The following is a 23659-nucleotide window of genomic DNA, read 5'->3' on the forward strand; positions in this document are numbered from 1 at the left end:
GGAGCTGGCAAGGGTAGTTCACATTTTATTTGGGTGTCTGGGTGATTAAAATTTTTAAGTGTTTGAATCTGACATGACTGTAAGAAACGTTTGTGAAAATGCCTCAAAATCTTGAAAATATAAATTGAAAGAAAGGAGATTTAGGCTCCTGATAATAGCTTTGAAGCTTGCTAGAACCCTGAGAGCATGAGATGATTCCCAGGACTGAGGGTCCTAAGCTCTTTTTTTTTTCCCCTTTTTATTTTGTACTGGGGTATAACCAATTAACCGACAATGCCGTGACAGTTTCAGGTGAACGGCAAAGGGACTCAGCCATGCATATACACATAACCTCTTTTGAGTCTTGTGAGAAGCTCATAAAATACAGCTATGCTCACAAAATGGTACACTCCGTATCTGAGCTTTCTTGGGCTTCCAAAAGTACCTTCACAGACCTTTGCCTCTCAGGTGCCTGTGTGATTTGCCCTGGGAAACTGTCTGGATTTGGTTGGCCTCTGGGAGACATCAGCTTACCCAGCCCTGGGAGGACAATGAGCCGACAAGCTGGCTTTTAATTAAGGTTAAATTCAGTCAAAGTTCTTTTATCTTATCTGTCCTTGGTTGAAATAAGAGATGAAACCACAGTGCTAAACCAGGGTATAAACTTCCGATGATTACCCACCAAATGCAAATCTGTATTAGTAACCCATAGATGTGCAGATATGCATTACTAGTTAAGGCTAGCAGTCATAAGAGACAAAGCCTGAAGTCTCAATGGCTTAGCCCAATAGAAGTTTAATTTTTATTCAGTTGGCTGATAAGACTCTACTCCATACCATGATTCAAAAATGGGCTGTTAGAGGTCCTGCTTTCCTCAGATAGCTCCTTAGTTGCCTTGGAAATCAACATCCCTCAGGTCCATGGAGGACAGAGAAAGAGGGCTTACTCATAGGAGGCTTTTATGGACTTGGCCTGGTAGTAATACAGAGCATTTCTACCCACATCCCATTGGCCGGGACTCATACTGCAAGGGAGGCTGGGAAATGTAGTCTAGCTGTGTGCCCAGGCTATAAAGGAAACATTTGGTGAACAGTTAGCCAGTTTCAGATGCACAAGTGTATGGGCAGATAGATGTCTCTGGACTCCCTGGCAGTCCATCCATCTTGGCATGGTCTTTACAGGGTGTTTCAGACACCCACCTCCACCTTCCAGGCCCTCACATTTCAGATCAACTGATTTCTAGTCTCTTATGCTCCCCTACAAGAAACCTGGACCCCAACTTCACTCTTCATTTCTAAAGGAGGCAGGCACATCCACACCTTTGCCCTTACTGAACCTCCTGTCTGGAATCCTGTCCCCTTTCTCAGCCTGGTAAACTCCTTCCCTGAAGCTGTCTTCATTACCCCTCAGAGTTATTCCTGATTCATGTTTTTCTGGGATGCTATAACAGAAATCAGTCTAGAAAGTCTGAGGAAATGGTGGAGTGATTGGAAGTGTGCAAGTGGCTCACACAGGTAGGAAGGAACAGCCAGAGAACCCAGTTAAGAAGGGGCAGGAACCTGGCAGCCTGGAAAGGGGATGTGGCCCAGACAGAGGACTCAAGAAAGAGACGTGTCCTTACTCTGTGCCCAGAACCGTCTGGCTCAACTCTAGATGTGTTTCCTACTCTGCTAAGGATCAGAATCCCTGAGAGTGGGTCACAGGTTTGCCAGGGATCTCAGAGTTCAAGGTATTCAAAACTGAAGTTAACAACCTCCTAAACTGCCTTCTCTGCCACTCTTCCCCATCTGACCCAGTGGTATCACTCTGCAGCTCCTCATCCATCCCTTCTTTCTCCCTCATTTCCCACATTACCAAGCCTTGTCAAGTCAATCTTCTAAATGGCTCTGACTCTGTATTTCCCTCCACCATGACCACCCCCACCCCTGTGCCTACCTCCATCATCATGCACCCGAACAGCAACAGCTGCTCCATTTCTACTCTCCCTCCAGCAGCCTGAGAGACCCCTTCACCTTGTCATCTTAGGCTTACCACTCTCCTAAGGTGCCCATCAAACTCTATCTCCTTGGACTGACTTATAGGGGCCACAGTGATCTCTTTAGCCTCCTCTTGACCAGAGCTTTATGTACAGCCCCTCTGGAGTTGAGTGGCACTCTCACTTGGCCTTGCTTGGTGATCTGTGGTTTACTGCCTGGAGGCCAGGGTACCTGTCAGACCGTGGCTGGAACCGGTGCCCACACCTCCCAGATGGGGCCTGAGCTGGGCCCCTGCCTCATCTCCTTGAGCCTCAGCACTCTCTTCTGTGAGGCAGTTGTAACAATGTTGGCAGCGCATGGTAGCTGTGAGAAAAAATATTTGAGCACTCACCACTCACTCAACAGTGGTTACTAGCAAGTGCCCTCCTGTATACTGGGGACCAGTGGTCAAGCAGACTGCCCAGCGTGCTCAGATTTACGATCAGGAGCAAGGGGGAAACACTCCCATCAGAACGGGGTGTCCCCCTCTCATCTGAGGTTTGCCGTGCCTCAACCTCAGCCACCCCTCAATCCATGCACGCGCTCATTGAGAGGTACCCACTTGTGCAACCAGCCAGGGCAGCCCCGCTCCTTCCGCCCTCAGCGACCGGCCAATGAGACCTCAAGGCCAGGACTTAGGACAGGCCTCAGACACGCGTAGGCGTGAGCTTGTAGCCCCACCCCTTCCGCTCCAGGAGACCAGCCAATGAGACCTCAAGGCCAGGACTTGGGCCCAGCCTCAGGCGTGCGTAGGCATGTGCTCCTAGCCCCGCCCCTTCTGCTCCAGGAGACCAGCCAATGAGACCTCAAGGCCAGGACTTGGGCCCAGCCTCAGGCGTGCGTAGGCATGTGCTCCTAGCCCCGCCCCTTCCGCTCCAGGAGACCAGCCAATGAGACCTCAAGGCCAGGACTTGGGCCCAGCCTCAGGCGTGCGTAGGCATGTGCTCCTAGCCCCGCCCCTTCCGCTCCAGGAGACCAGCCAATGAGACCTCAAGGCCAGGACTTGGGCCCAGCCTCAGGCGTGCGTAGGCATGTGCTCCTAGCCCCGCCCCTTCCGCTCCAGGAGACAGCCAATGAAAGCCAGAGATCAGCTCCAGGGGCAGGTCTGGTAACGGAAAGGGGAGGGGCGTCACTCTGAGGAGAGGCCTCAGGCCTCAGGCGTCAGTGGCAGGTGGCTGAACAGGACCCGAGCGCAGGCAAGTGGGAGGTGAGAAGGGCCGGCCCGCCTGGGGATCCCGTACTCTCCCTTGGTGCCCCAACCCCCAAGCCACGGCACCCCACGCGGTGCTCACCGTCGGACGCCAGACCGAAGGTGTGGCAACTACCGATTCCTCACCCCGGCCTTCTCGCCCTGGGCCACCTCATCCTGAGTGTCCTCACCCGGTCTCCCCGGCCCTCGCAGCCCGCCCCTCGCAGGGTCTCCTCACCTGGCCCGGCCCTCGCCCGCACCTCCCGCAGACCCTCACCCTGCACACCCTGAACTCCATACGCGTGAGCCGCTCGCCCATTACCCCACACCTGGACTCACAGCACACAGTTCCAGTTCCTCACATCTGCACACCAGGCGTGGTCCCAGACTCCCGAGGACCACCGACCGGAGCAGCATTCACACATTCTATTCCCATGCTGTTCACACCACCACACACACACACGCGCGCACACACACTCCACAGAGAATCTCTGATCCAAGTACCCCTCTCATCCTCTCACATTTCTCAGTCCAGCAAGGCTCCCAGACTCCATTAAAGCTCTTCTTACTGGGCAAGACCCTCAGACCACAAACAAGGTCCCAGGCCCTTGCAATTCTTGTGCCTCTGAATTCCTCAGTCCCCAGGACCTACATTCCCTATGCCTTCACACCCTAAGGTGATCCCTCAGTTCCTTCCCAGCCCCACTTTCCCTCTGCCCACCTAACCCCCACGGTTGGCCATTACCCTCATTCCCCTGGGCTTTGGCACTGGCCCAGGTCTCCTCTCCATCCTCAACCTGCTCTCATCCTAGACAATTTCCCAGAAAGGAATGCATGGACCTTAATCCCATGGTCGTCTTCTTCCACTTCAGCTCTTTTCCTGGATCTACTTTCCAGACCTTTCCCTCCTCTGAGATCCAAGGTTACTCTTCCCACAGGCTCCATCCTTCTAGCTGCCTCATGCTCTAGCCCCCAGTCTGCCTGCCCCTCAACTCCATGTCCCCTGAAGCCTCTGCTTTGTATCCACCTCCATCTTACACACTGCTTACTTGTGCCTCCACCACCCACACGTTTCAACTCCCAGGCCAGTTACACTTCATCCTGAGGATACTATACAGCCATGTGACCTCAGTCATACTACCACTGCTTCTCTGCTGCATGTCTGTGTGTCTCTAGTGAGGCACAGAGTTCTGCCAAACCTTTATCTTTCTCCTCAAACCAAGATAGTCTATTCTTGGAGTGGGGGGACTTTTTTATTGCCATCCATAGGCAAGCTAGAGACTTCAACTTTGAACATGGACTACCTGGACACTTACCTACTATACTGCACCCTTATCTCTTTACCTTCCCTTACCTTCATAGGTCAAGGTGACACTTTTCCTGTCCGAGACCAGTCCCTGCACCATCAGTGACCCTTTCTCCTTAGTCTTCAGCCTAGTGGAGGCTACTCTCTAGTTTTGGTGTGTGGGCTTCTCATTGCACTGGCTTCTCTTGTTGTAGAGCATAGGTTTAGGGCTCTCAGGCTTCAGTAGTTGTAGCACTTGGGATCTAGAGCATGTGGGCTTCAGCAGTTAGTGTGAGGGCTCAGTAGTTCAGGCTCTCAGACTCTATAGAGTGCAGGCTCAGTAGCTATGGCACATAGGCTTACTTGCCCCTTGGCACGTGGAATCTTCCATGACCATGAATCGAACCCGTGTCCCCTACATTGGCAGGCAAGCTCTTAACCACTGGACCACTAGGGAAGTCCAGTTGTCTGTCTCTCTTGACTAGAGTGAAAACTCCACAAGGGCAAGTTATTATCTGTTTTGTTTGGTGAAATATCCCTAAACTCCTAAAACAATGTCTGATATTCAATAAATATGGATTTTTTTGACTACATGAATTAATTTTCCTCCTTTCCTCCTCTCTTCTGTTGGCTTCAAGTACACACTCCCCAGTTCCCTACACTTCTGACTGCTTATCAGAGCCTTTTATGGCCTTCTTTCCTTCTTAAGTGCTGATTTTTTGTTTGTGTTATTTGGCTGCACTGGGTCATAGTTGCAGCATGTGGGATCTAGTTTCCTGACCAGGGATTGAATCCGGGCCCTCTGTGTTGGGAGTGTGGCATCTTAGCCACTGGACCACCAGGAAAGTCCCAGTGCTGATGTTTTTAAGGGCTTCTTCCTAGTCCATTTTCTCTTTTCCCTTTATATATTCACTGTGAATGATTTCATCTCTTCCCATGATTTAACCACTATCAATTCTTTTATTTTCAGCTTAACCTCTTCCTAGGATTCTAATCCTACTTTTCAGGTGTTTGTTGAATAGCTCTGCTTGGATCCCTGATAAGCACCACACACTCAAGCTGCCCCAAATTGAACTCAATAGCTTCTCCATCCCATCCCTTCGCCTCCATTGCACCAGTCATCCTGATAGTCATTCTCCAAACTACCCACTGCATTGTCTGAAGCAACTGGGAGAAAATGTAGTGCTATGGAGCTCTATCTCCCAGACAAGACTAAGTTTCCATCTAACATTTCAAACAGTAGAATGATAAAAGCATGAAGGCAAGAGAGAGCATGATGAGTTCAGCTTTCTCAATGGTGTGGCTATGATGGCCTTTTTATAGGAGAAGGCTTTGGTGAGAAACTGAGCAAGGACATTTGGCTGAGTGACTATTGCAATTCGTAGAATCTTGCTTTACAAGTTTCTTTTTACCAAACTGACTTCCTTGATGACAAGATGGTGTACTTATTTTTTTAATCCTTACTTTTTGTGGTACTGCTTGACATATGGTAAAAGTGAAAGTGAAGTTGCTCAGTTGTGTCCCGACTCTTTGCGACCCCATGGACTGTAGCCTACCAGGCTCCTCCCTCCATGGGATTCTCCAGGCAAGAGTACTGGAGTGGGTTGCCATTTTCCTTCTCCAGGGGATCTTCCCAACCCAGGGATCGAACTCGGGTCTCCCGCATTCCAGGCAGACGCTTTAACCTCTGAGCCACCAGCTTGACATATGGTAGGTACCCACATTTGCAAAATTATGTATTTAATATGACTGAAGCCTAGGATATATATGAGGATGTGGCTCAATACTGATAAGTGTGAGCTTTTGTGATTTCAAAGGCATTATTTAAACAGAAAATTTGAATGTTGTTTCAATATTTGAAATGTCTGAACGCTTGTTGTTGGCATTCAGTTGCTAAGTCATGTCTGACTCTCTGCACCCTCATGGACTGTAGTGCGCCACGTTCTTCTGTCCTCCACTGTCTCCTGGAATTTGCTCAAATTCATGTCCATCGAGTCAGTGATGCTAACCATCTCATCGTCTGTCGCTCCCTTCTCTTCTGGCTTCAATCTTTCCCATCACCAGGGTCTTTCTAATGAGTCGGCTCTTTGTATCAGGTGGCCAAAGTATTGGAGCTTCACCTTCAACAGTCCTTCCAATGAATAGTCGGGTTGATTTCCTTTAGAATTGACTAGTTTGATCTCCATACAGTCCAAAGGACTCTCAAGAGTCTTCTCCAGCACCACAGTTCAAAAGCATCCATTTTTCAGCGCTCAGCCTTCTCTATGATCCAACTCTCGCATCTGTACATGACTACTGGAAAAACCATACTTTTGACTACATGGACTTTTGTCAGTAAAGTGAATGTTTACTTTGATTTTTTAAACTAATATTTATTTTTTAAAGTTATTAATCTAAAATTCTAATCTAAAATTAATCTAAAATTCTAGTCTTCCTTGAGTATTTAAGCTTAGTTTATAAATTTTATTCTAAATGAGATTATTTATTAGATTGTTTATTCTAAATAAGACTATCTTATTCTAAATTTTTAATCTTATTCTAGCTCTAGCATATTTTTAATAATAAGTTAATGTTTTTGTTCCATTTGAAACTTAAATTATAAACTTAATGTATCCTATTTCTTTAAATACCTCAATTGTCTTAATAATAAATTTTCCTACCTTCTTATATATTCTTATAAAAATCATAAATAAAACTCATAAATATGGTAAATCTCAAGTTCTCTTAAATGTCCTAAAACTCCTATAAACTTGCTAAGATTTTTACTTAAAATTAAAGCTGTAGTCAGTTTCACATTTTAAACTCCAATGACAAAGCTGACCAAATTCTCATAAACATTCAAATGCATATAATATCAAAAAGTCATAGTACAGGTATCCCTTGCTTTGCAAAGTTCACTTTATACCGCTTCACTTTTATGAAAAACCTACAGCAGTACCTGTTTCACTAACAAAGAGAACTCTGAAGAGGATTTTCTCTTTTATGGGGAAAAAAAAAAGGTGAAAAGTAGAAGTAGCATCCAGGATTTTGTTTTGCAACAAGTCATGTAGAGGCAGTGTGCACCCCAAACAGTGAGAGTGGCAACGCCAAGCTCATTCCCCAGGAACTACACTCTGCTTCTCAGCACCAAGGTGTCACAGCTTTGAGCTCTGTGAGCATCTATGCTTTATCTTGATTTATTTTGTGTATTTGTTAGCAACATATGTCTTGAGGTAATTGCTTCTTTGCCTTATGCCATTTTGGTTTATGAAGTTTTGTACAAACACTCTACTTTTGGACAAGGAGGCAAACCTGTAGTTTTATGCTTTTAATATTTCTTATTTTAATTTCCTTTCTTCCCAGAATTATAATTATTCACCCATATGATTTTTAGGGTTTCATTGTCTTATACTTTTATTTATTTTTAACTTTTATTTATTTTTAAATCAAAGTATAATTGATTTACAATATCATGTTAGTTTCAGGTATACAGCATAGTGATTCAATTTTATGTACATATATTTATATCCATTTGCAGATTGCTTTCCTTATAGGTTATTACAAAATATTGAGTATAGTTCCCATTGTCTTGTACTTTTTAGAGTTGCCTTTTCAGCTTGTTGAGATTTCATTATGATCAGAGGACATTGGCTGGGGTTCAGTAACTCTCTAATAGTCTGCACTTGGCTTCCAGATCATTACTCTCCTGTTTCTCCTACCTCTGTGGCCCCTCTTTGTCAGCCTTTTAGGCTGGTTCCTTTGCATCTCCCCAGTCTTGATGTTGAGCCACTTCTCCATCTGTGTTTTCTCCCTTGATCTCACCCATTCTTATGTCTTTAAATATCATCTATATGCTTATGACTCCCACATTTCTATCTCTCCCTTGAATTCATTTATTCAGCTGCCTACTCAGTATTCCCACTTGGATGCCTCATGAGCATCTTAATATGTTCAAAACTGGATTATTTCTTTTCCATGCAAACTAGCTTCTTCCAGTCTTCCCCTGCCTCAGTTAATGGTATCACCATTTCTGGTTGCCCAATCAAATGCCTTAGGATTGTACCTAACTCCACATTGACTCATCAGCAAATCTTGTCTGCCCTCCCCCAGTCCTCCTTCATGCTATTTCCATCAGTCCTATGCTGATCTGAGCTGTTATTATCTCAGTTCAGTTCAGCTGAGTCACTAAATCGTGTCCAATTCTTTGTGACCCCATGGACTGCAGCATGCCAGGCTTCCTTGTCCATCACTAACTCCCAGAGCCTGCTCAAACTCATGTCCATCGAGTCAATGATGCCATCCAACCATCTCATCCTCTGTCATCCCCTTCTCCTCCTGCCTTCAAGTCTTTCCCAGAATCAGGGTCTTTTCCAGTGAGTCAGTTCTTCGCATGAGGTGACCAAAGTATTGGAGTTTCAGTTTCAGCATCAGTCCTTCTAATGAATAGTCAGGGCTGATCTCCTTTAGGATTGACTGGTTTGATCTCCTTGCAATTCAAGGGACTCTCAAGAGTTTTCTCCAGCATCAGCACCATAGTTTGAAAGCATCAGTTCTTTGGCACTTAGCCTTCTTTATGGTTCAACTCTCACATCCTTACATGACTCCTGGAAAAACCATAGCCTTGACTAGACGGACCTTTCTTGGCAAAGAAATGTCTCTGCTTTTTAATGTGCTGTCTAGGTTGGTCATAGCTTTCTTCCAAGGAACAAGCATCTTTTAATTTCATGGCTGCAGCCACCATCTGCAGTGATTTTGGAGCCCAAGAAAATAAAATCTCTCACTGTTTCCATTGTTTCCCCATGAAGTGATGGGACTGGATGCCATAATCTTAGTTTTCTGAATGTTGAGTTTTAAGCCAGCTATTTCACTCTCCTCTTTCACTTTCATCAAAAGCCTCTTTATTTCTTCTTTGCTTTATGCCATAAGGGTAGTGTCATCTGCGTATCTGAGCTTCTTGATATTTCTTCCAGCAATCTTGATTCCAGCTTGTGCTTCATCCAGCCTGGCATTTCGCATGATGTACTCTGCATAGAAGTTAAATAACCAGGGTGACAACATCGTACTCCTTTTCCAATTTGGAACCAGTCTGTTGTTCCATATCCAGTTCTAACTGCTGCTTCTTGACCTGCATACAGATTTCTCAGGAGGCAAGTAAAGTGGTCTGGTATTCCCTTATCTTTAAGAATTTGCAACAGTTTGTTGTGATCTACACAGTCAAAGGCTTTGATGTAATTAATAAAGCAGAAGTAGATGTTTTTCTGGAATTCTCTTGCTTTTTCTATGATCCAGCAGATGTTGGCAATTTGATCTCTGGTTCCTCTGCCTTTTCTAAAACCAGCTTGAACATCTGGAAGTTCACAGTTCATGTACTGTTGAAGCCTGGCTTGGAGAATTTTGAGCATTACTTTGCTAGCGTGTGAGATGAGTGTAATTGTGTGGTAGTTTGAACATTCTTTGGCATTGTCCTTTTTTGGGATTGGAATGAAAACTGACCTTTTCCAGTCCTGTGGCCACTGCTGAGTTTTCCAAATTTGCTGGCATATTGAGTGCAGCACTTTCACAGCATCATCATTTAGGATTTGAAAGAGCTCAACTGGAATTCCATCACCTCCACTAGCTTTGTTCGTAGTGATGCTTCCTAAGGCCCACTTGACTTCTCATTCCAGGATATCTGGCTCTAGATGAGGGATCACACCATCGTGGTTATCAGGATCATGAAGATCTTTTTTGTATAGTTCTTCTGTGTATTCTTGCCACCTGTTCTTAATATCTTCTGCTTCTGTTCGGTCCATACTGTTTCTGTCCTTTATTGTGTCCATCTTTGCATGAAACATTCCCTTGGTAGCTCTGATTTTCTTGAAGAGATCTCTAGTCTTTCCCATTCTATTGTTTTCCTCTATTTCTTTGCATTAATCACTGAGGAAGGCTTTTTTATCTCTCCTTGCTATTCTTTGGAACTCTGCATTCAAATGAGTATATCTTTCCATTTCTCCTTTGCCTTTAACTTCTCTTTTCCGTTTCTCAGCTATTTGTAAGGCCTCCTCAGACAACCATCTCTCACCTCCATTATTCCAATGACCTCTTAACTGGTCTCCCTGCCTCCACCCATGTGCATATAAACTGTTCTCAATCTAGTGATTTATTAACATCTAAATCAGATTATCAACCTCCAGCCTCCCATCTCACGCAAAGAAAAGGTCAAAGTCTTGGCCTGTAAGGCCCACCTCAATTTTGCCCCACCACTTTTTGACCTTTTCTACTTACTATTCCTTTCACTCTGTCTGTTCCAACTATACCACCCTGGTTGCTCTTCCTCCCACTCATCCAGTAGGCTCCCAGCTCAGGGCCTCTGTTTTTACTATTTGTTCTGCCTGGGATGCACTTTCCCAACATATCTGTATGACTCATCGTCCTCTCACTTCCTCCAAGTCTCTAGTCAAAATCACTTCAGGAAAGCCTTTCCCTGCACACTTATCTAAAGAACAGTCACTGCTCTATACATATTCTCTCCCACCTTCCATTTCTGGTTGACTTTTTTCTTTAGTACTTATCCCTCTTTTTTTTTATTTCACTTATTAATCTTATTTGTTTCTTCTCCTCACTAGAATATAAATTCCATGAGACCAAGGATTTTAAAGTTTTGCTCAGTGCTTTATTTTCAGAATCTAAAATAATGTTCAATAAATAACTGTTGAATGTATAGATAAAATAATGTTAGTGACACTTTATAACTTAATGAATTGAACAGGCAGTCCACACAACTTAGATATGAATTATGTCATTACCTATTTCTTTGCTTTCTTATAGGTTTTTGTAACCACCCGCATGATAGAATTATTTCACTCCATTTTGTACTTACTTAGCTGTTTCGTAAGAAAACTGTAGAGATTTTTTAACTTTCCAGAGTTTTGTGTTAGTTTCATGGATAGTTTTTCATTACATCTCTTGTAAATACACAACTCTTGTAAATTTTAAATAATATCTCATTAAATGTTGGGTCTCTTAAGGCTTTCAGTTATTTGGTCACATCTTGGAACCAGATGAGAATAGTGGCAGTGAGGAGTTAGATTATGAAAGATCTTATATCTGTAGTAAAGAGGTTATATTTTATCCTGAAAGAAATAGGAGCTATTGAAGGGTTTCAAGCAATATGACATGGTTTGTTTTGCATGTTAAGAAAGGTCACTCTGGGGGTGAACTGGAAAATAGATTGGACATGAGGAAGCTGCAAGCAGGGAGACCAGTTACAATTGGAGGACAACAGTCCGAATGAAAGATGAAGAGAGCCTGTACCATTAGGTCCAAGCTTTATATTTTCAGCTCCAGCCTATCTCCTGAACTCCAGGCTGTTGTATTCAACTGCCTATTTGTATCTCCAATTGGAGACCTGACTTCCCTCATAACTCAGTCGGTAAAGAATCCGCCTGCAATGGAAGAGACCCGGGTTCAATTTCCTGGATTGGGAAGATCTCCTGGAGAAGGAAATGGCAATCCACTCCAGTATTCTTGTTTGGAAAATCCCATGGACAGAGGAGCCTGGTGGGCTACAGTCCATGGGCTGGCAAGAGTCGGACACGACTTAGCAACTAAACTGCCACCAATAGCCATCCCATAGTAGTAACATGTTCAAAATAGAGCACCTGGAAATTCCCTGATGGGCCAACAGTTAAGACTCCATACTCCCCCTACAAGGGGCCTGGGTTCATTTCCTGATTGAGGCACTAAGATCCTGCATGCAGCTCCCCTTAAAAAAATAGAGCACCTGGTTTACCTTCTAATCTGCTCCTCTCCTGGTCTTCCCCATTTCCATTAACAGCACCACCACCTACCAAGTTGTTCTCATCAAAATTAGGGGTCATTTTAATTTCTCTCTTACCACCACTTGCCCCTGCAAACCTTGACACAAGTCTTCTACCCAATTCTGTTGGCTCATCTTCCACAGATTGACCGGGACTCTTCACTTCTCAATATGGACAGTATCGCTGAAGTCCGAGCGCTGTCATCTCTGGACCACTTTAGTGCTCTCGTGACTAATAGATCTTTCCACGCTTTCCTCCTCTCAACCTCCTGCAAGCAGTCCATTTTCCAGACAGCAGCTGAAGTGTGCTGTTACCTTGAAACATAATCCCCTGCTCCCTCAATCTCCAGTGGCTTTTCCTCACTCTCAAAATAAAAGCAAAGTTCTTGACTATTTAGTTGACTTCGTGTCCTATCACTCTTCTCCACAGCCCCATTCTCTATCCCTTAAAACACACTAGGGTGGCTCTTGCCTTTTCTTGAGCCATTCCCTCTGGCTAGAACTTCTCCCCTTGATCTTCAGAAGACAACTCCTTTTTATCTTTCAAGTGGCAGCTCAAATGTCACTACATTAGAAAGGACTTCTCTGACTTCACAGGCAAACGTATCACTCCTCTGAAAAGTCTTCTTTATTACACCATCCTTTTTATTTTCTTTGTAGCAGTGGCCACAAACTCAAGGTATCTTTATGAATCTGTTAACTTGGCTATTTTCAGTCTCTCCCCCTAGAATGGAAACTCCACAACAGCATCCAGTCTGTTTGAATCCTCAGATACACTACAGTGTCCCCATAACCATAGCAGATGTCTAGCACTTAGTAGACACCCAGTAAAGCTGTAATCAACAGTGGATAATGAAGTGGACCTCTATTAAAGCAGCAGCCTTGGAGAATGGAAGGAAGGCACTGATAGAAGAGACTTCAAAGAGTTGGATCAGGCTATGATCTCCACAAGAGCAGAGTTCAGTTCAGTGGTGGCTTTCAAGCACAATCTTTCCTGACCCATAGATGATTTAATGTTTAGTCCATGAAAAAATGAAATTGGTGAGTTTTAGTGACCCCCTTAGGTCAGGAAGGGGCTTTGCTTGTGGCTCAGAGAGTAAAAAGTCCACCTGCAAAGGAGGAGACCAGGGTTCAATCCCTGGACAAGAAGATCCCCTGGATAAGGGAATAGCTACCCACTCTAGCATTCTTGCCTGGAGAATTCTATGGACAGAGGAGCCTGGTGGGCTACAGTCCATGGGGTTGCAAAGAGTCAGATACTACTAACTCTTTAGGTCAGGAAGATAAGAGGAGTTAAAGACAACATAAGTTTTCTGGCTTGGGTACCCAGATGTGAGTAGTGGAGCCAGAATTGAAACATGAACATGTCTCACTGCATCTTCTTTCTGTGCACTTCCTAGATGGCTCATCCTGACCCTGGGGAAAGAAACTATGACAACATGCTGAAAATGCTGTCAGACCTGAATAAAGACTTGGAAAAGCTGTTGGAAGAGATGGAAAAAATCTCAGGTAGGATGTTTTCCCAGGCAGGGTACCTTCCTCCTTTCCAAGAGCTCAAATCCTCCTTATAAATCCAAGCTCAAATCAAGTACCTTCTCAATCAGGTCTTCCCTGACTACTTTTCAACTTCTTCACCATGTAGCTACTATACCACAAGATTTTATGCTAACCACTGATATTGCCTTGAATTGTTTTCTGATTATTTTTGTGTGTTTGCATCTTATTCCAGCAAGTGGACTATTATCTTCTTGAGGGCAGAAATAATAACTTCTTTTGTAACTGGGCACACAGTACCATGAAGAACTAGTAAATTGTTAGTCGCACAGTTGTGTCCAACTCGTTGTGACACCATGGACTGTAGCCCACAAGGCTCCTCTGTCCATGGGATTTCCTGGGCAAGAATACTGGAGTGGATTGCCATTTCCTTCTCCAGAAGCAGCAATAGAATTGAACTAATTTCTCCATTTTTGGAAAAGAATGTTAGTCTGTTATTTTATTTAACATGTTTCCAGTAAGCAGTAACGAGCAGTGGTAGTGATACAATTATAATTTATTTAATTTGTTCTTTACCAGTTCAGAATATATGTAATTCTTAAAATTGTGTGATCCTGTTTTACTAGAGAAAATCACAATGTGAAACAAATTTTAGAGTGCCCAAATACACTACTTAAATGAAAACAAACTATTTTTAAAGACATTATTAGTTTTTAAGTAATCTCCACTTATTACAAGTCTTCAGAAAATTTCTACTTAAAAATGTTCTCAATCTTGTGCCCACATACTTGAAAGTTTTACATATACCTTTTTAAAAAGTTCTAGAATTCATTTCCCACTATAAGTTGTTTGATTGCTTCAATCTAATTAAATATTCTCTTATTTAACACCATTTACTGAGCACATATACGTGCTTTTTTAAAAATACAAAGTTGAATAAAGATGCTCCTTCTTGAGAAGTGAGTAGGGACCAGTAACAGACATCAAGATGACTAGTTATATTTAAGCATATAAATTTAAAGGGCATTTTAACTTTATGGTAAAGCTGCTGCTGCTGCTGTTGCTTCAGTCGTGTCTGACTCTGTGCGACCCCATAGACGGCAGCCCACCAGGCTCCCCCGTCCCTGGGATTCTCCAGGCAAGAACACTGGACTGGGTTGCCATTTCCTTCTCCAATGCATGAAAGTGAAAAGTGAAAGTGAAGTCGCTCAGTCGTGTCCGACTCTTAGCGACCCCATGGACTGCAGCCTACCAGGCTCCTCCATCCATGGGATTTTCCAGGCAAGAGTACTGGAGTGGGGTGCCATTGCCTTCTCTGATGGTAAAGCTATAATCTGGCAAATGCTAATAATGATGTACACCAAGTACTGGGGAAGGAGGAGAGGAGAGGCAGACTTCTTGGGAAGGCAAGTGAGGCTTTGAACAAAGCAGAGCATTAGAGAAGGAGTAGGGATTGGACAGATGAGGTCGGTCCTGTGAGCAGAGAAGAGGGGCTGTCCAGGAAAAGAAATAGTCAAGGCTGTGTGCCTGTGAGGGAAAGATTGGCATAGTCAAGAAGTCAGAGTAGAGCATGACATTCACAAGGTGGCAGGCCATAAAAGAAGAGGCTGAAAGGTGAGAAGAAACGTCTTTAATGCAATGCCAAGTTAAAGAGGTCTACCTTTCTTATGTAAGTGATAGGGAGCCATTTGGAATTTCGAGGAAGTCAGTTGCCTTTCAGAAAGATAGCTCTGGTAACAGTGTGAGAGATGGTTCAGAAAGGAAAGCCTGGAGCAGGAAGGCCAATTAGGCAGGTTTTCCAGAACTAAAGGCTGAAGAGGAGCTGGCCTTAACACAAGCTTGGCACTGAGAACAAGAAGAACATGGCTGATTTCTGTGAGAGAATGTCTTATTGATTTGTAAGAGCTCTTTCTGTATTAAGACTCTTAGGTACTTGTTCAAAATTGAAGGAAATATTTTTCCCAGTTTGTCATTTTCCTTTAATTTTGTATATGAAGCTTCAGTGAGCAGAAGTCTTACGTAGTAAAAATGTATTGATATTTTCCTTTCTGATTTATTCCCATTGCTTCAATGCTTAGAAAATCTTTCCCTAATTCAAGAGCAGTGAAACAGTCACGTATTTTCCTCTACTTTGTGGTTTTAGTGTTTTGTTATTTTTAACATTTAATTCTAAACTGTCTGGTGTACCAAAGGAACCAGGCTTGTACTGCATTTTTATTTAGATTCACTGGAATCTCTCTTTTTGGCAAATATTCCAACAATAATTAAGGTGATAGGTAAGTAAGTTATTCAGTTCAGTTCAGTTCAGTTCAGTCCCTCAGTCATATCCGGCTTTGTCACCCCAATGGACTGCAGCACGCCAGGCTTCCCTGTCCATCACCAACTCCCGGAGCTTGCTCAAACTCATGTCCATCGAGTTGGTGATGCCATCCAACCATCTCATCCTCTGTCGTCCCCTTCTTCTCCTGCCTTCAATCTTTCTCAGCATCAGGGTCTTTCCCAATGAGTCAGTTCTTCACATCAGGCGGCCAGAGTATTGGAGTTTCAGCTTCAGCATCAGTCCTTCCAATGAACACCCAGGACTGATTTCCTTTAGGATGGACTGGTTGGATGTCCTGGCAGTCCAAGGGACTCTCAAGAGTCTTCTCCAACACCACAATTCAAAAGCATCAATTTTTCAACACTCAGCTTTCTTTCTGGCCCAACTCTCACATCCATATGTGACTGCTGGAGAAACCATAGCTTTGACTAGACGGGCCTTTGTTGGCAAAATAATGTCTCTGCTTTTTAATATGCTGTCCAAGTTGGTTATAGCTTTTCTTCCAAGGAGCAAGCATCTTTTAATTTCATGGCTGCAGTCACCATCTGCAGCAATTTTGGAGCCCACTTTTTCCACTGTTTCCCCATCTATTTGCCATGAAGTGATGGGACCAGATGCCATGATCTTCGTTTTTTGAGTGTTGAGTTTTAAGCCAGCTTTTTCACTCTCCTCTTTCACCTTCATCAAGAGGCTCTTTAGTTCCTCTTTCTGCCATATCTGCATATCTGAGGTTACTGATATTTCTCCCTGCAGTCTTGACTCCAGCTTGTGCTTCATCCAGTCCAGCATTTCTCATGCTGTACTCTGCATAGAAGTTAAATAAGCAGAGTGACCATACACAGCCTTGACATACTCCTTTCCCAATTTGGAACCAGTCTGTTGTTCCATGTTCAGTTCTAACTTTGCTTCTTGACCTGGATACAGATTTCTCAGGAGGCAGGTAAGGTGGTCTGGTATTCCCAGCTCTTTAAGAATTTTACACAGTTTGTTCTTATCCACACAGTCAAAGGCTTTGGCTTAAGTTATTAAGTAATAATAATTAAGTTGATATTACTAAGGTAATAGTGTTGTATTTAAAAAAATGCTCTCTCACTGTAGAGATGAGGTTGACAGGTATTTATATTGAAACAAGTCACAGAAAAAACTTAGCTTTGATGATTTTTAAAATTTGTCTTTGAAATTTTCTATGTAAAAACTGAATTTGTTTGATACATTCAGCTATTGAATTCAAGCAGCTGCACATCTTGGAACGCTTTTGCACTTTCTTCCTCACAGAAATGAGACAAATGTAGCCCACATCTGCTTGGCATGGATGAGGGTTCTGCTGCGCGTGATTCCACATCCCCTCCCTTTGGTGCTTTTCCACGTTGCATTCTTTGAACTGCTATAAGGTCCATTATTTTCCCTTTAGGTTATTCTTTCCTTCATTTTAGTTGCACATATTTTCCTCTTTTTATAAGCCTGTTTTTATGTAAATATTCTGCATAGTTGTCTAATTTGGGAGGCAATCAAATCTTACAAAAACTTGCTTTAGCAATTTATCAGCTGATAAAGTTATGTTTTTATCAACATATAAGCAACCACAGATTAAATAGTATTAAAATGTTTTGTAAAGTTTACCTTTTGTAGTTTCTTAAAGTAAATAATTTGTCCTTGGCCCCATGGATTCAAATCTAATAGTTGAGAACACTAAAATATTTTTCTACCTGAAGCATAAGCAACAGAACTATTTTGTCATAGTGTCCCTAGGACAGGTTAAGACAAATATTGTTGAAAGAAGTAACATGATTTTAGACCAGGATGAATCTCATAACCTTACCCTTTAGGTTAAATTTAAAATGAAGCCCAACACATAAATCTTTAGCCTCTGTTGCCCCTGGGAAGGCTCTTGCTCAGTTTTTCCAGTGACCACACAGGCCAAGTAAAATCACCAAAGAAGCAATCATCAACCGTCAAAAGCACCAACCAGCAAATAAATGTAAATGTGCCTATTTATATAAATATATATGCATATTTTAAACAATATTAAAAAGCCAAATCCTCTTGACTTCAAGGCTTAACGTTTCTTTCTGTTCTCTTTAAGTCAAATCATGACCTAGGATAAATTTCCCAGTACAAGTTTAGCTGTACACCTTGTGAGAGTGAGCCCTGAGAATGTAAAACTTCTCAGGTAGGAAGAGAGAGTCTAACTTGGTTTCCCACCCCTGCCCCAAATCTATCCCATCCTATCGTATTAATTGAGAAGTGATTTCTTTATTACTCATGAAGTTTTTTACATATAGTAGGGCAGAGATAGCTAACTTGTTTTATAATATGTTAGGTATTGGTTTATCACACTAATTTCATTATTATTAATCAGTAAGTTCTCAGTTCATTATTCTTTCTTTTTTTTTTTTACCTTTTCTCACTTGTTTATTCTCCAGATGAATAGTTGATTCATTTAATATTTTATTTGGAATTGTGTTAAACGTATACACTAATATGGAAAGAATGATATCTTTTAAAAAAATACTTATTTGGCTGAGTCGGGTCATAGTTGCGGCATGCAGGGTCTTTCATTGTGACACATAGGCTCTTCCCTGTGGCCTGAGGGCTCTCTAGTTGGGTGGCCCACGGGCTCCAGAGCACACAGGCTCCAGCAGTTGCGGCTCAAGGGCTTAGTTGCCCTGCAGCATGTGGAGTCTTAATCCCCTGACCAGAGATTGAACCTGTGTCTCCTGCATTGGAAGAAGGCCTCTTAACTACTGAATGACCAGGGAAGTCCTGAATAAGACGTTTTCAACATTAAATATTCTCAGGTAGGCTTCCCTTGTGGCTAAGCTGGTAAGGAATCTGTCTGCAGTGCAAGAGACCTGGGTTCAATCCCTGGGTTGGGAAGATCCCCTGGAGAAGGGAAAGGCTACCCACTCCAGTATTCTGGCCTGGAGAATTCCATGGACTGTATAGTCCTTGGGGTCACAAAGAGTCGGACATGACTGAGCAACTTTCACTTCACTTCACTTCATTCTCAGGTAGAAATGTGGTATTTCTCTCTAATTATTCAAATATTCTTTAACATGTCTCAAAGGATTTTGCAATGTTTTTCTCCAGATTGCTTGCCTTCAAGTTTTATTTTTCTAGTTTTATTGAGATATAATTGACGTATAATATTGTATACATTTAGGTTGTATAACATACGAGGTACCAGGGGATATGTTTATTTGTTCAAACAACAAAAACACATCTGTAGCAGCACCTGCGATTGGTGTCACCTCCTGATTGAGTTTACACAAATCCACTGTCATTCTCTCTAAGATTTGTCTTCTGTCCAGGCCAGATAGGCAAGTGGAATGAAACTGTGCTGGGAACTACCTCCTGTGTCTTTCAAGTTGTTAAGTGCAGTAATAATCTCTGCAGTCCCTTCAGGAGTGCAGTGTGGCTTTTAGTTTACTACTTTCACAAGTAGAGGCAGTTCTAGTTACCTCCACTTGGTCTTTCCTGCCAAATAACCCTCACTCTGTGGATTAGGGAATAAATGTGGGGATTCTCCCAGTTGTTGAGTATGTATATTTCAATTATGCATCCTGGAACTGGGGAAATTACCACAGTATGGGTTCAGAAACCCACTGAGCCCACTGTGAGCTAGAGCTCCATGAGTAACGGGGCCTCCATCTGCTGACTGCCGAACCACTATGCTGGTGGCAATACTTCGGGTCCCCAGGAATTTGTGTCAGTCCAGAGCCAGTGTCTAGGAATCCCCAGATGATCTGATTACTTCCCTTTCCCCAAAGTGCAGTCTTCAGCCATACTATTATGGGGTCCCTGTTCCAGAAGCTGATGATCACATAAAGAAGAAAAATAACTGAGGAAGTAGTTACAACAGATTTTGTTAAGTGTTAAAATGAAAGGCAAAGGAGAAAAGGAAAGATATACCCATCTGAATGCAGAATTCCAAAGAGTACCAAGGAAAGATAAGAAAGTTTTCCTAAACAATCAAAGCAAAGAAATAGAGGAAAACAATAGAATGGGAAAGACTAGAGATCTCTTCAAGAAAATTAGAGATACCAAGGGAACATTTCATGTAAAGATGGGCTCAATAAAGGACAGAAATGGTATGAACCAAACAGAAGCAGAAGATATTAAGAAGAGGTGGCAAGAATACACAGAACTATACAAAAAAGATCTTCATGACCCAGATAACCATGGTGGTGTGATCACTCACCTAGAGCCAGCCATCCTGGAATGAGAAGTCAAGCGGGCCTTAGGAAGCATCACTACGAACAAAGCTAGTGGAGGTGATGGAATTCCAGTTGAGATCTTTCAAATCCTGAAAGATGATGCTGTGAAAGTGCTTCACTCAATATGCCAGCAAATTTGGAAAACTCAACAGTGGCCACAGGACTGGAAAAGGTCAGTTTTCATTCCAATCCCAAAGAAGGACAATGCCAAAGAATGCTCAAACTACCACACAATTACACTCATCTCACACGCTAGCAAAGTAATGCTCAAAATTCTCCAAGCCAGGCTTCAACAGTACATGAACTGTGAACTTCCAGATGTTCAAGCAGGATTTAGAAAAGGCAAAGAAACCAGAGATCAAATTTCTAACATCGTTGGATCATAGAAAAAGCCAGGGAATTCCAGAAAAACATCTACTTCTGCTTTATTAATTACACCAAAGCCTTTGGCTGTGTAGATCACAACAAACTGTGGAACATTCTTCAAGAGATAAGAATATCAGACCCCCTCACCTGCCTCCTGAGAAATCTGTATGAAGGTCAAGAAGCAACAGTTAGAACCAGACGTGGAACTAAAGACTGGTTCCAAAGTGGAAAAGGAGTACATCAAGTTTGTATCTTGTCACCCTGCTTATTTAACTTCTATGCAGAGTACAGCATGCGAAATGCGAGGCTGGATGAAGTACAAGCTGGAGTCAGGACTGCAGGGAGAAATATCAATAACCTCAGATATGCAAATGACACAACCCTTATGGCAGAAAACAAAGAACTAAAGAGCCTCTTGATGAAAGTGAAAGAAGAGAGTGAAAAAGCTGGCTTAAGACTCAACATTCAAAAGAAGAAGATCATGGCATCTGGTCCCATCACTTCATGGCAAATAGACGGGGAAACAATGGAAACAGTGAGAGACTTTATTTTCATTTTTGTTTTCTTTCCCAAACATTTTATTTTTTATTTTAACTAATTTATTTATTTTAATTGGAGGCTAATTACTTTACAATATTGTAGTGGTTTTTGCCAAACATCGACATGAATCACCCACAGGTGCACATATATTCCCCAGCCAGAACCCCCCTCCTACCTCCCTCCCCATCCCATCCCCCAGGGTCATCCCAGTGCACCAGCCCTGAGCACCCTGTCTCATGCATCAAACCTGGACCGGCAATCTGCTTCACATATGATAATATACAAATTTCAACACTACCCTATCAAATCATCCCACCCTCACCTTCTCCCACAGAGTTTAAAAGACTGTTCTTTACATCTGTGTCTCTTTTGCTGTCTCACATATAGGGTCATCATTACCATCTTTCTAAATTCCATATATATGCGTTAGTATACTATACTGGTGTTTTTCTTTCTGACTTACTTCACTCTGTATAATAGGCTCCAGTTTCATCCACCTCATTAGAACTGATTCAAATGCATTTTTAATGGCTGAGTAATACTCCATTGTGTATATGTACCACAGCTTTCTTATCCATTCATCTGCCGATGGACGTCTAGGTTGCTTCCATGTCCTGGCTATTGTAAACAGTGCCGCCATGAACATTGGGGTACACGTGAACAGACTTTATTTTCTTGGGCTCCAAAATCACTGCAGATGGTGACTGCAGCCATGAAATTAAAAGACGCTTGCTCCTTGGAAGAAAAGCTATGACCAACCTAGATAGCATATTAAAAAGCAGAGACATTACTTTGCCAACAAAGGCCTGTGTAGTCAAAGCTATGGTTTTTCCAGTAGTAATGTATGGATGTGAGAGTTGGACCACAAAGAAAGCTGAGTATCAAAGAATTGATGCTTTTGAACTGTGGTGTTGGAGAAGACTCTTGATGGTCCCTTGGACTGCAAGGAGATCAAATCAGTCAATCCTTAAGGAAATCAGTCTTGACTATTCATTGGAAGTATTGATGCTGAAGCTGAAACTCCAGTACTTTGGCCACCTGATGTGAAGAGCTGACTCACTTGAAAAAACCCTGATGCTGGGAAAGATTGAAGGCAGGAGGAGAAGGGGACGACAGAGGATGAGGTGGTTGGATGGCATCACCGACTCGATGGACATGAGTTTGAGTAAGCTTCGGGAGTTGGTGATGGACAGGGAAGCCTGGAGTGTTGCAGTTCATGGGGTTGCCAAGAGTCTAACACCACTGAGCAAATGAACTGAACTGAAGGGTGAATAATCTACATGGTGCTATAGGTAGCCAAAGGTGGAACCTAATTTGATGTAAAGAGCCAAGACAGGCCTCCCAGAGTAAACTGCTTCTCAACTAAGACTAAAATAGGAGCGTGAGTTAGCTGAATGGAAGAGCAAAGGAGAAAACTTAAGAGTTTCTGAATACAGAAATAAGAGCAGGTTTAACAGGAGATGGGGAAGAGTGAGTTCAGTTATGGATAATGCTGAGTTGGAAGTGCCAGATTTATATAGAGTTGGAGATAGTCTATGCACTGTCAAAATATAATCACAGAGCCAGTGTAAATGGTATAATGTGAGATGGTTGGATGGTATCACTGACATGAGTTTAAGCAAGAGTTTGAGAACATGAACAAGAACATGAGTTTGAGCAAACTCTGGGAGATAGTGAAGAACAGGGAAGCCTGGCGTGCTGCAGTTCACGGGTTGCAAAGGGTCAGACTTGACTTAGCGACTGAACACCACCACCAATATAAATTGGTATGGCCATTATGAAAAACAGTGGAGGTTTCTCAAAATATTAAAAATAGAACTACCATATGATCAACAATTCCTCTTCTGGGTATATATCCAGGAAGTGAAGGAAATGAAATCAGTATCTCAAAGAGATATCTTCATTTCCATGTTCATTGCAGCTTTATTCACAGATAGCCAAAGTATGGAAACTACCTAGGTGTCTGTTGACAGATGGATACGTAAAGGAAATGTGACACGTTTGCATACACCCCTGCGGAATAGTCTTCAACCTTAAAAAGAAGGAAATCCTGTCATTTGTGACAACATGGATGATGAATCTGGAGGACCTCTTACTAAGTGGAATAAATAACAGTGTACAGGCAGATCCCTTGGAGGAGGAAATGGCAACCCACCCAAGTATTCTTGCCTGGAGAATCCCGTGGTTAGAGGAGCCTAGTGGGCTGCAGTCCACAGGGTTGAAAAGAGTCAGACATGACTGAACATGCACACACACATTCAGTGGTATATAATACATTCATAATTTTGAGCCACCACAAGCTCCATCTAGTTCTGAAACAGAACAGGACCCTATAGCCCCCTGCATGTCCTCAGCCTGCGTTTTGTCTATGGAAAAACGTTAGCCAAAGGATAAGTATAATCAGAGAGATGAGAACATGCAAAAACAAAGGAAAACAGTCAAAGGAGACCAAATAATAATAATGCACTCACTGAGCA

General features: G+C 42.8%; 1 protein-coding gene across 1 annotated transcript in view; it reads left to right on the forward strand.

Annotated features, from left to right (window-relative positions):
* The first annotated feature begins 2914 nt into the window (after positions 1–2914).
* Positions 2915–23659, forward strand: part of SYCE3 (synaptonemal complex central element protein 3) — a 30048-nt gene continuing 9303 nt past the window's right edge. The window contains exons 1-2 of the mRNA XM_006066355.4: positions 2915–3201; positions 13646–13754. Of these exons, the coding sequence (XP_006066417.1) occupies positions 13646–13754 (109 nt within the window). The 5' untranslated portion in view covers positions 2915–3201. The remainder of the gene's footprint in view (positions 3202–13645; positions 13755–23659) is intronic.

Source organism: Bubalus bubalis, chromosome 4 (assembly GCF_019923935.1).
Source record: "Bubalus bubalis isolate 160015118507 breed Murrah chromosome 4, NDDB_SH_1, whole genome shotgun sequence".
NCBI classification, from domain to species: Eukaryota; Metazoa; Chordata; class Mammalia; order Artiodactyla; family Bovidae; genus Bubalus; species Bubalus bubalis.